At 38.6% G+C, this 14061-nt stretch overlaps 1 protein-coding gene across 2 annotated transcripts in view; it reads right to left on the minus strand.

Annotated features, from left to right (window-relative positions):
- Positions 1–14061, minus strand: part of pacs1.L (phosphofurin acidic cluster sorting protein 1 L homeolog) — a 47257-nt gene that overhangs the window by 17394 nt on the left and 15802 nt on the right. For both annotated transcript variants that reach the window (XM_018257720.2, XM_018257719.2), the window contains exons 9-15: positions 9721–9875; positions 9511–9604; positions 8931–8993; positions 7613–7707; positions 5227–5347; positions 4970–5071; positions 2675–2781 (exon numbers count right to left, since the gene is read on the minus strand). In XM_018257720.2, coding sequence (XP_018113209.1) covers positions 2675–2781; positions 4970–5071; positions 5227–5347; positions 7613–7707; positions 8931–8993; positions 9511–9604; positions 9721–9875 — 737 coding nt within the window. The remainder of the gene's footprint in view (positions 1–2674; positions 2782–4969; positions 5072–5226; positions 5348–7612; positions 7708–8930; positions 8994–9510; positions 9605–9720; positions 9876–14061) is intronic.

Here is a 14061-nt window from a genome sequence, read left to right on the forward strand (position 1 = left end):
AAAAGGCAGACATAAAGGGAATTTTCAAAATTAATTTTAGTATGATATAGAAAACAATAGTCTAAAGGTCTTCTTTTTTTCTTGGGGGTTATTTAGGGGTCAATAAAAGCTGCAGACAGACCATGTCTGCAGCTTACTGGCCAGTGTATGGGGCCCTATGAGGGGTCTTCCTATGACCATATCTGGTCCAATATTGTCTATATGTCGGTCGGGCAGGTTTAATTTTTATGTCAGCCCCAATGGTCTATATTCCCTTCATTGTAATACCTGTGGCTAAACAATCAAATTAGTCTATCTCCCACCATAGGTATAGCCTATCACCCACCATATCTGGTAAAGATCTGCTCGTTTAGTGAGATAATGTATGGCCACATTAAGATAAAAATGTTTTACTAGGAAGTATATAGTGCAGATATGTAACTACACTGTTAAAAACAATAAAACAATTTAAGGGACAAGGAAAAACTTGTGTTTGTTTTTAGTGGCCTTTCTTTTTGTGATCTTTGCTGTTCCTTCCATGCTTTCTTTACATGTAATTATTTCTTTCTTTCCTGATATTTATATAGTGCCAACACATTCCCACAGTGCTTAAAAGAAATAATACATCTTTCACATTAGTCCCTGCCCCAGTGGAGTTTACAATCTTAAAGGGAAATGTTTTTCAAAAGAGCAAATTTTTTTTTATATAAAATTTTAAAGTTTGACATAGGGCTAGACATGTTTCCCAGGTTTCTTCAGTCATGTGACTTGTGATGAGACTTCAGCCACTATTTACTGCTGCACTGTAAGTTAGAACGATATCACTACCACACCCTATCCTTCACTACTTATAATTGCATTCTTTAAAATATATTCTTTAATCTGATCTTTTAACAATCCTTCAAATAACTCCTCCACAGATGTTAAACTTATGGGCCGACTTTTTAAATATTGGAATTACATTAGCTTTTCTTCAATCTATAAGGAAATCTTCCAAAGTAATTTCAAGCAGAAAAGCATTCACAGTGCACTGACCAATGTTAACAATTTAAGTAAAGAGAGTTAATCATAAAAGTTCTTTAGCTAGCTAAAATACACCCGAAGAGTGCCCCCACTGTGACATAACATGGCAGGGGATTAACAAAACAGATGAAAGAGTGCAAAAGAGCTATTTGCATTAGTGAACTTTTGAACTGAAAACATTTTGGACCTTTGCTTCAAAGAAAATAGTACTTGCATGTATAGAATAGAATCGACTGGGTTAAGGCGATAAAGTATATTTATATTACTTAAAGGAATTGTTCACCTTTAAATTAACGTAGACTGATGTAGAGACTGATATTCTGAGACAATTTGCAATTGGTTTTCATTTTTTATTATTTGTGGATTTTGAGTTATTTTGTTTTTTATTCAGCAGCTCTCCAGTTTGCAGGTTCAGCAATCTGGTTGCTATGGTCATAATTACCCTAGTAACAATGCATTGATTTGAATAAGAGACTGGAATATGAATAGGGGAGGACATGAATAGAAAGAGGAGTAATAAAAAGTAGCACTAACAATACAGGGCAGATGTATCAAGGGTCGAATTTCGAGGGGTTAAATCCCTCGAAATTGACTGGGGAATAGAATCGAATAGTGAATTCTGGGAATTTACGCGCTGGCGAATAGACGAATGGGCGAATAGTCGCACGATCGAAGGATTTTCAATTGATCGAATGATCGATCGAATGCCTTTTTATTCGATCAAAAACATGGAAAACAAGCCTATGGGACTTTCCCATAGGCTTTTAAAGCAATTCGGTAGGTTTAATCTGGCGAAGTAGGCAGTCGAAGTATTTTTAAAAGAGACAGTACTTCGACTATCGAATGGGTGAATAGTCGCAGCGTTTTTTCTCTCGATCTATTCGAATTATTCTACTCAGGCGAATTTACGCCAATTCGATAGTCTAGGACAGGGATCCCCAACCTTTTGAACCCGTGAGCAACATTTAGAAGTAAAAGGAGTTGAGGAGCAACACAAGCATGAAAAATGTTCGTGGGGTGCCAAACAAGTGCTGTGATTGGCCATTTGGTAGCCCTTATGAGGATTGTAAACCTACATTGAGACTCTGTTTGGCAGTATTCCTGTTTTTTATACAACCAAAACTTGCATCCAAGCCTGGAATTCAAAAATAAGCACCTACTTTGAGATCACTGGGAGCAACATCCAAGGGCTTGGAGAGCAACATGTTGCTCACGAGCTACTGGTTGGGGATCACTGGTCTAGGAGCACAAAAAACTACTCGAAATTCGAGTATTTTTCCCTCTATTCGTTCACCCGAGCTTGGTGAATGTGCCCCTACATGTGTAGCCTAACAGAGCTTTTATTTTTAGATGGGGTCAGTGACCCCCCCATTTAAAAGCAGGAAAGAATCAGAAGAAGAAGGCAAATAATTCAAAAACTATCAAAAATAAATAATGAAGTCCAATTGAAGTTGCTTGGAATTGGCAATTCTATATAACATATTAAAAGTTAACTTGAAGGTGAACCACCCCTTTAAAGCCTACTCCAGGTTTAAGAGCCTGCTCCAGGTTTTAGAAAACAAAGTATGGCCTAGAAGAGTCAAGTTAAAACAACCCCCACTATTTTGAAATTCACACTAACTAGACTTTTTACCAATACAACATGGGTTTAGCCAGGGCTATGTATACTCACTGTCTCTGAATACGTGTAAGAATAGCAGTCAGAGCGCACTGCACATCGGAAGAACAGGTTATACACACACAGGGTTTATGATGCTGCTGAAACAGATTTGCGACAAACTGGAAAAAAATAAATAAATAATGAAAATAAAAACAAAACAAGGCAACACATTAAAAAGAAACTATTATAGAACGAGAGAAAATAACAGGGAGTGTGAATCTAGTTAAGAGCAAGACAGATAAAATGAATTATTTTTCTTCATGTCCCTTCAGGCAGCACTAATATAGAAATACTTAAAGGAGAACTTAACCCTAAAAATTAATATGGCCAAAAATGCAATATTTTATATACTAAACTTATTGCACCAGCCGGAAGTTTCAGCTTGTCAATAGCAGCAATGATCCAGGACTTCAAACCTGTCACAGGGGGGTCACCATTTGCAACACTCACATACTCAATGGGCTAGGAGCAGCTGTTGAGAAGCTAAGCTTAGGGGTTGTCTTAAGGGGAACTCCACAAAAACATAACTTAAGCTTTATGAAAAGTAAACATAATTTCAAGCAACTTTGCGATATACATCATTTAAAAAGACTGCAGTGATGAAGGGCCATGCGGTCCCGAAACGTTTGATCTTGTGAACAGTGTGGAGAGCACCATGGAATAAAGTTTGGGATCACCCTGTTTGATGCATAAAAAGGTATCGGCTACTTTCATTGTTCAATCGAAGATCTATGACAGTTCTGAACTTCCCGTTGGGCTGGGGAACTTAAAAGAATAGAGAATACACCACTAATTCTTTTTCCCCTTGAGGAACAGGAATCAATACTCATTGCTTCTTGCAACAAAGCCCGAAACATTGCTTCTTTTTGTAATTCTAGTACCGGTAAAGATGTAGTTGCAAATCTGTGGGGAGGGGTGGGAAAGACAAAACAGCAACAAGTGCAGCTCTGTTAAAAAAAATCTGCAGCAGAGCACAGGAGAGGGAAATCTTCTAACAGTCTCTCCCTCTGGACACCCCTTTTATGACTTTTCTCTAACTGAGCACATACAGGGAACTTGCCACTGAAGCTGCTGCTATTGCAGCTGCCAAATAGGATTTTCTCAGGGCTGCTACTGACTTTTTGTTCATAGGGTCCCTTAAGCTTGAGCAATCATCCAAGAGAATGGCTGTCCTTTTTACCATCTGTGCAATAGAAGGATCCAGCTTTGGAGGTGTATCCTAGATCTTTGATTCCTCAGCATCAAAGGGGAAGAGAGAGTAAAACTTCTTTTGAAAGGACAATTTCCTTTCTAATTTTGACCATTTTAATTTTATTTTGCCTTTAATGGCCTCATCCACAGGACACACCGGCTTGCACTTATTAATTCCAGCAAATAACTTGCTGGATTTTAAGGAGGCTCTGACAAATCCTCCAAGCCCATGGTCTCCCTGAACACCAGCATTAGGGCTTCAATCCCTTCTGAGGGAAAAAATATACTGTATTAGAAATTTCACCTTTCTCTGTGCCTGAACCAAATGTATAGCCAGATGATCCTCATATAAAGGACTGGCAGAGGAGCAGGTATCTCTTGACGGTTCAGGCTGTTTAATCGATTCAAACATCTACTTGAGCATAGATTTCGAAAAGGTCATTAATTATTCCATAGAAGCAGGCGGCACATCACAGGCTTTCATTTTATTTTTGGAGATGCCACATCATTTTTCATCTTCCAGGGGAGAAAATCTAATATTACACACTGGACAGTTAATGGAAGATTTTTTCTCTTTTTTGAGGCTCCTTTTTCTCTTTAGCTGAACCTTTATTTAAGTCTACACTTTTCTGCTTTTACTTAGACTGCACCTTTGCCTCCATCTTTTCAGGACAAGTGTCAGCCATCTCTGAAAAAAAGACAAGTTGGCCATGATTAGCCTTATTTTTTTCCTTTAAGGCTATAGCTGTGAGCACTTACTATGAACCAATAGACCGGTGCAAGCAAGGCCAGCACAGTATTCCATGATAAAGCCACAAACCCAGAAGTTCGGGTTTATACGGACGCCTCGTCTCCTAGAGAACAATCTTTTGAGGGGAACCTATACCTGATACACTGTTGCAATCACCCTCTCTACGGAGCAAATCGTCCTAACCTATAGGTAGGAAAAAATACTGAACTGACAGAGGGAAGAGGGTTCTTATAGGAGAGGAATTTTAAAAAGGGGCAGTGTTTTTTTCCCTACATATAGGATGGGGCATCTCTCTATGTTGGTGTTGCCTGAAGGGATATGAGGGAAATTCGTATTAAAGGAAAAAATAAAGAACCTCTTCTTACCTGACCCTGCCAGTCTGAAGTTTGGACTATGATTATGGTTTCTGGAAGGGATTGATCTGAGAGGTTTTGATTTAACTGATCCAGCAGAGTCTTTCTAGGGATCTGAAGGTAAAATAGCAAATTAGGTAAGACACAAAAAGAGGAAGAACAAAAGAAGACTTTTAAGGCAGCATCAAAAGACAAGTGTCAAAAATATCCATCAAGCTTTCCCATATACACAAAAAAAACAGTCATTAGATATTTTTCCCACACCATACCTGTGTGTTTTGTGCATTGTCTTGCATCCTCTCACTCTCTGCACTTTGAGTTCTTTCACCAAGTCCTTTGCATGATTGTTTCTCTCTTGAAGGGATACTCCTTCTGCTCTGGGGAGTCACACTGAAAATAAAAATACATGGTAGTTTATTATTTAGGACACATTTAGGATGTATGAACTTTGTTTATAATAGATGTGCACAAGGCTGCCATCAGAAATCACAGGGCCCCACACAACAATATTTTATGGGCCCCCCACTCATCAGTACAAAGGCCACGCAGGCACAAGTGCTAAAACATTAAGGGCCTCCCAACAAGTTAAAGAAAAAAAAACATTGGTGGCCATGGACCCCTTACAAGTTATAAAAAAAAAAAGTAGCGGCCAGGGCCACCCTACAAGTTATTTAAAAAAATAGCATTGGTGGCCAGGGCTCCTATAAATTATTAGAAAAAAAACATTGGTTCCAGGGTTCCTATACGTTATTAAAAAGAACATTGGTGGCCAGTGCCCCTACAAGTTATTAAAAACCATTGGTGCCAGGGCCCCTACAAGTTATTACATTTATTACTTCAGCTGGGTCCCCTTGCAGTGAGTGAGCTGCAGAGTTTGGTGGAGCTCAGGTGCCTCCATCTTCAGCTTTCTGTGCTCTGATTTGCCAGTGAAGTGTAAGTCCCAGTAAAGCTACATGGGAATTAGGTAAACTGGAGTGGATTCAAACTTCACCCATCCAATCCCCATGCGGTTTTACAGGGACTAACACTTCACTGACAAATCAGAGCAGTTAGAAAAAAAAAGATGCAGGCACAGGAGCTCCCGCCCTCCCTTCCGAAGTGCGCAGCTCACTAACAGCGGGGCCTGGCTATCCAAGTTCAGCACGGCCATGCCCCCCTAAACCCCCCAAACCATCTGGACACATGGCAGTTGTATCCCCTGTTCCCCTGATGGTGGCCCTGGAAGTGCATTTCAAGTACATAAACTTTGTAGCTATTCATATTGCAGGTGACTTTCAGGCAAAAGCTGGACATTAACACCTATTCCATAATGGTCACACTATTAGCTCATGCTGGTACAGTAACATTACTCCCATGTACACTGCTCTGTGACCAATCGTAAAACACACACACACACACACACACACACACACACACACACACACACGGATGCAATGTTGAACTTTCTTCTTACTTTGACTTCTTTCCTCATTTGAATGCATTTTATTAAGCTTGAAAGTAACAAAACCTCCCTCGACAGTATCAAATCCTTATAAAACCAGTTCATAATCCAGTATAAAGTGCTGCATTCTGAGAGCTCAGTTTTCTATCTCCCACAAATCTCTCTAAACGCAGATTTACTTCTATATAACAAATGCAACTTTGTGTTTAATGGATACTGCATCATGGACGCAGAACAGCCATGCCCTAAAAGTAATAGCTTTAGGGTATGTTACTACAGTAAATGGATACTTTTCACAGAGGCTGTGGGTAGATTCTATGTAGTCTTTGCCTTTTTTAGGCATTCATATAAAACTGCTTTTACATTAGCAAATACCTGTAAAAATATGCCCTGTAGCTTAAATCTCCCTTTCTCCAATATATTGGGCAAAATACTCATAAATTGCTGCTGAAAACTCAATGAGCCATAGTAATAATCCTTTTTATTGAAAGATGAAGTGCACAAAATGTGTTAGATATCCGGAGGAGGACAATGGCTAACATGATATGCATTTATAATAATTGCTACAGGAGTACAAGTGCCTACCACATAAAATAATATATGTTCAAATAAAACTGAGAATGTACCAATTACTCCATACAGCAATATAATCTCAGAAATCACGTAAAATGTAAAATACCCATTACAGATAACAGTATAGATCCCAAATAAATGTCAGGTGTTCCTACAACTATGCAGAAAACCTCACCAAAATTGCTAACAAAAAATGGAAACATGATTTGGTCAAATACAACCAAAACATCTAATTTATTTAATAAATTAATTTAAAAAAAAAAACTAAAAGGTTGAACGTGTGTCTTTTTTCAACCTTACTTACTTGTTACAACTACAAGACTAAACTAACCAACACTGCTAATAAATACTTTTTTAAGGGGAGTATAGTGGACAGTTTAGGTTACAATTTTAATATATTTATAGTTTTTACTCATGGCAGTTACTTGTACCCATGATGTTTATAAATACACATGCATTTTATTAATATTAAGATAAAAACGATGTTGTAACCGTACTCAGATTGCCAAATTTATAGCACCACACCTGATTATGGTTCCTAGAATTGTAGAACCAGCTGCTGTCCCACTTGTATCTTGCTGCACAAAAAACTAACAACGACTAAAGTTTATTCAGATTGAAGTTAAGAGGTCATAACTTACTTGGGGCTTTTTATAGGTTTGGTTTTCTCAGGGACAGCAAAACTAAGGGAATCTGAAAGACTATCCACATCTTGTGAAAAGTCCATAGATATATCCTGTAACAAAAGAAAGTGATTAGGACTGGACTTGAAAATACAGAACTATATCTTGCAACGCAAAGCAGAAATTTTAATGCACAGATGTATACAGGCTTCCTTAAAAGAGAACTACACCATAAAAATATCATATTTTATATACTAAACTTATTGCACCAGCCTAAAGTTTCAGCTTGTCAATAGCAGCAATGATCCAGGACTTCAAACATGTCACAGGGGGTCACCATCTGCAACACTCACATACTCAATGGGCTAGGAGCAGCTGTTGAAAAGCTAAGCTTAGGGGTTGTCTTAAGAGGAACTCCACAAAAACATAACTTAAGCTTGATGAAAATTTATAATTTCAAGCATCTTTGCAATATACATCATTTAAAAAGTATGCAGACTTTTCATGATTTTTAATGGTTTCTGACAGTTCCCAAAGACTAGGCCCCTGCTGTCCTGCTGATCGCTCTGCCTACTACTGTTACTTTGTATCAACAGCCAGCTATCCTCAGCCTGCATCCTCCAAACTAGTGATGTGCGGGTCAGAGTTTCCCTGACCCGCACTCTACCGTAACCTGCCCTGCTACAACCCACACCCGCCCACACTCGCGCTTCCGGGGTCCTTTTATAGACCCGACCCTCACTGCCAATTACATCACAATGATGTCACAAAGGGGTGGGGCGAGCAGACGCGAGACTATAAAACCGGAACCTGGAAGTCGGATGCTGGCATTTGAAGGTGGCGAGCGTGCAGAGCAGGAGAAGAGCTCAACCCGCACCCACCCGCGAGGAGCACTGCGAGGTCTTAGGGGATTTAGGGGTTGTCACAAATTATCTAGCAGAAAATGAGGTTTGTCTGTAATATAAACTAATGCTACAGGGCTGATTATTAAATTCTGATGCTAATTGCACTGGATTCTGTGCTGCCATGTAGTAATTAACTGTATTAATTACTAATCAGCCTTATATTGTGACATTTCTATTCTATGTGTACTGTATATTGTGAGTGGGTCCCTAAGCTCAGTAAGTGACAGCAGCACAGAGCATGTGCAGTGAATCAGCAGAAAAGAAGATGGGGAGCGACTGGGGCATCTTTGGAGATACAGATTTACTGCTAAAGGGCTGTGGTTGCCTTGGGCTGGTACATAAGCACAAAACATCATGTACTAACATTTCTAGCTACTTCTTTAGTTCTTTAAGGATTCAGCTGCTCACTGTAAAGTTTCAGAGATTAATACCTGGAGTTCAGCATCCATCGAGTCTTCACGGCGAGCCACCTTCACTTCTACTGAGAGATCCCCCTGTATACAAATGTTAGCTTTATTATTCCTACTGAAAGTAAAATTAATCTATACAAAGGTGCAGAACAGTATAAAAAAAATCTTATGCAAACTAGGTGATGCTACCTTTCTCTTTTGTTAGCCTTCTGGGTCTGGTTCCCTTCAAGCCCCCTGCCAGTGACATTATGCATCTCACTGCATAATTCACACATGAACAAAAGCTACCTGAAGCCTCTGGGACCGTATTCAACAGCAATATCTTTTTCCTGGAGCTTTAGTTTCTGCTTATTTTAAAAATTAATTTATTACATTTATTGGTAAGGTGTATTGTTTCTTGATGATATAAGCAACCAATTAAACATTTGTCAAAAAATTCATTGTGCACATATTCTATGCATTTGTGCACGTCTCAGTATTTTTCTATTTATACAAAAACATAAAAGCTGCCTCCACTATAAATACAAATATAAAGAGGGTAAGGTAACACATATAAAATATTTTATCTTCAGTTTTCTTTTATTCAATAGTGTTCTCTTACTGGGCTGTTGATGTCTTTGCCATGGCTCCCTTTGCTGTTCAAACTTCCGATCTCTGTTTGAGAACTCGACTGTGATACACCCTCAAAGAATGGCCTGTAGAAACATCCAAATAGTTTACGAAAAATTTAATTAAGACTAGAGACATTGTCGAATGTATTGAAGGCACGCAATCAAAAAATCAAGATGAAAGCATGAGTAGCATTTCTGACCTGAGCTTTGGTTTGGGTGTGCTGAGAACACTTTCACTCTCCTCTAACTCAGGACAACTGTCACTTGGGTTGAACATCTCAAGACTATCATATAACTCATCAAGATCTTCTTCCCGGATCTCATCTCGTGACACATGATCTAGACCAAATCCAACCTATGACAGAAAAGAGCAAGAAATGAAGACATGTCAATTAGAAATAACAAAAATAACGCAGATATTTCCGGTATCTTTACAAGTAATGCGGCCCACGGTTAGTCTGTTTGTAGATGACATTACCCTGTGAGTAACTAAACCGTTGGCATCTCTCCCAAATCTTTATAATCTACTCACTACATTTGGGAAGCTCTTAAGATTGCAGGTCAACCACGCCAACACAGAGGCTTTTATTATTAATATAAGAAAACAGCAAAATTACTGACCCTTAACTTTAAATTTCAATGGCAACCCTTCTCTGTCTCCATACTCTTTGTTAAACTTAACAGCTCTCCGGAACAATTATATCAGAAAAATTACCCTTATATATTTAAGACCCTCATTGAGCTACTTGAGGGCTGGGGTAAATACCACATTTCTTGGATTGTGCTGATCTGGGCAATCAACTGACTTGTTTTATTACTTTAACACTCCCAGTCAATAGGGCAGATCTTAAAAGGAATGTGTTTTAAAATAATAAAAATATAATGCAGTGTTGCCCTGCACTGGTAAAACTGGTGTGTTTGCTTCAGAAACACTATTATTGTTTGTTTTTTTTAACAATTCTTTTATTGAAACAAACGTACATTCAGTTAACACATCTGTTATAGATACAATTTTTGTTCCATTCTATTTGTTTCATGTAAGCATCTTAGTTTTAAAATTAAAACATAAACAACAAAAACAATAACATGGTGTCTGTGTCATTCTTCGGATTCTTGTCCTTTTTCTACTCTTTTTTTTTTTGTGCTTTACTTTTCATATCATTGATAGTTATTACAATACAGTTCTATCTCAGCATTTCTAGGTAAACACAGTGTATCTATTACCTTACACTAATGCTATTATTTCACAGCGTGTCACAACAAAAAGAAATAGTTCTATTCCTAATCCATCTGTTTCTCACATAGTATTATCCACCATACATGTTAAGTTTAACACATTAAAGAGGTAGTAAACCAGTAGTTGGTCCCGTGGCATTCCCACATCCCACCAGATTATTGTATACAGGTAGAGGATATTGTGAGCACATTGTATTCAGTTAGTAAATCAAGGTGGATCTAGTTCAGGGTCCTGTTCAATCCACAATCCCCATATCTTATTACATTTCTCAGGGCAGCCCCTTTTCATATATGTAAGTTTGTACAATGGTAGGGATTTTTCCACTAACTGTTCCCAGTCGTGAATATTAGGTCCACCCCTAGATTTCCAGTTTAGTGCAATCGATTTTTTAACATACATACAGAGTATAGAAATTAATGTACAGTGTGCCCTCCTCAGGGGACACGTCTTCTACCTGACTTAATAAAAGTACTCTGGGCTCTAATGGCACAAAGAGGTCAGTTTTAGCTGCAATGAGTTGCACAACTGCCCTCCAATATGTTTTGATCACAGGGCAGTCCCACACCATATGGAAAAAGTCCGCAGGGGAGTGTTGACATATGGGGCTCTCCGAGCTAATGGCTGAATTCATTTTATGCAGACGATGTGGGGTAAAGTACACTCTATGCAGGTAATTGATTTGTGTCATTCTGTCTTTACTGCTAATCACTCCCTCAAAGATGAAGTTTAGTGATTCTTCCCAGTTTTCCTGCGTGATCTCAGGGATATCACGCTGCCATATCGTTCAAAGTTTATTTAGTGGGATACCCCTAGCATTCTGTAATTGCGCATAAAAATATGATAGTGGCTTGCCTAACACCTGTTTATGTATCCCAGCCTCTAAGCCATTTGGTGTGATGTCTACAGTTTCATTCTTAAATTGAGTTATAAACGCGTGTCTCAATTGCAGATATCTGAAAAACATGGTATTCGGTAAAATATAAATTTCCTTTAGAGTTTGAAAACCAATGAGTTTACCGTCTGCTATGACATTAGACATGTATTTGATATTGTATCGTGCCCAGAGCTGAGAGTCTGGGATCAACTCTAGCTGCTTTAGATAGGGGTTACACCATAGTGGGGTAAAGCTGGAGCATTAATGTTGTAGCTTAGGGTAATATTGAAGAGCCAACTGCCAGGAACACTACTATTGTTTATATAAATAAGCTGCTGTGTAGCAATGTGAGCAGATATTCAAAGGAGAAAAGGCTCAGGTTACACAGCAGATAGCAAATAAGCTCTGTAGAATATAATGGTGTTATCGGTTATCCATTATTTATCCTGTGCCATATAGCCTTTTTCCAATTATTCAAAACAAAATGACTCTCCTCTGTCTGGGGTGGAGGGCACCAGAGAGTGAACTGCATGATCCTCTACAGATCCAGAAACTCTGGAGGCCTGGATTTTGCACACTTTTATACCTATTATCTAGAACTCTTAGCCATAACCTCAGTACATAGTGACATTATTGTTGCTCTGTGGACTCAATTAGAGGACTCTTTCACTCATTCCTACAAAGCAAACTCCCTATTTTTGATATCATAATATAGACGGCCAAATTTAGGAAGCTATGTTTTAAAGCACCCATTGCCACTATGGGACCAAGTAGCTCAGCACATATTCTTGCAGCTCCTATCCTGGCAGACACTCTTTTCACAGCCAAGCATTCAGCCTAAGCTTTTTCAGTTGTGGAATGATTGCAAATTAACCAGAAAACTCTCAATGCTAACTATAGTATAGATGCATTACGTGAAAATTTTCAACTCCCAGAATCTGAGCTTTACCGGGCTCCTCAAATTATACACCTTACCAACACATACTGGAAGCACACTAAATCTCAGTCACAGACTACCACATTCTTTGAACCTTGGTGCCTGTCTGGTAAACCACCATACAGAGCAATTTCGCTTCTGTATCTACACCTTACCTCACAATTTATCAATCACAATGGAATAAGCTGGCTAAACTTGAAACACTGCGAACATGATTCTGCTCAAAGCAGGATCTAAAGTGCTTATTAGGTGATATTTAATCCCAGCTAGGATAGTGAAATTTGTTCCAAATGTTTCAGGTAACTGTTTCTGGGGTTATTCAGAGCTGAGCACTAGGAGACAAATATGGTGGACCTGATCCCAGGAAACCAAGTTTTGGTCCTGCATATATAACTTCCTTTTCTGTATTGTATGTGAATTTGAGGAAAACAGGGTCCAACTGTGTCTAATTAACTTAATTCTATTAGCTGCAAGACAAACCCTGGGCTAAATTCTGGCAGCAAAGGTCAATCAACTGGATTTTTGTGAAAGCGTTTTGTGGAGCATTATCTGCGCAGACAAGAGCTCTATTAAAAATATATGTCAAAAATGGGCCATAGACTTCCCATGACTGGATGAGGAGGCCTGGGAGTACATAAACAGATTCCAGACACCAACATCTGTATTAAAGACCGTTTTATTCACACCAAATTTATAGAGTGTACTTGACTCCACAAAGACTGGCACGAATGTAGAAGACCCTGATATTTGTTTCAAAGTAATATAGAAAGTGGCACCTACCTGGATGTATTCTGGGAGTGTCAAAAAATTCAGCAATACTGGGTCACAATCCTTGGGTTTATAAATACATCTCTTGCACTGCCAACAGTGTGAACTCCTGCATTCTGTTTGTTAGGCCATTTCAAAGAACCATCATTATCCCAAGGTGACATACTATCCTTACAACAGATCCTGCACTACCCCAAGTATGCCATCTTAATGACCTGGAAAGCGCCAGAGTCTCCTGCATTAAGATTCTGGATTAAGTTGCTTGATGACATTCTCCCAAGGAAAAATTTGATTTACGAAAAATGGGCATACACTAGCAAATTTGGGGACAGGTGGCTTGCTGACCCAAAATGGACATGGCAGTGTGAAAAGGTCTTAATAACTCATAAAGTGTACAGTTCTGATATGATAAAAGTACGGATACCAGGGGAATGCTCATCAATGTATTTCTATCTTCTCTCTCCTTTCTTCTGTACTCTTACTAAAAGTTAAAACTCAATTAAGAAAACCTTTTTTTAAAAAAAAAAAACTTGGCAACCATGTAATGATTATAGGAATGGTGACTAAACGTAAAGATAGGCCATCCTTTCATATTTTACATTGGTATTTCTTTTGTTTTTTTTGGTGTATTTTTTGTTATTACTGTTACGGTTACGGATATGCTCTGTATAAGGACAGATTAATGATTTATAAATATGTAAAATCTCTCTGCATATATTCATTGT

Source organism: Xenopus laevis, chromosome 4L (genome assembly GCF_017654675.1).
Source record: "Xenopus laevis strain J_2021 chromosome 4L, Xenopus_laevis_v10.1, whole genome shotgun sequence".
Classification (NCBI taxonomy): Eukaryota; Metazoa; Chordata; class Amphibia; order Anura; family Pipidae; genus Xenopus; species Xenopus laevis.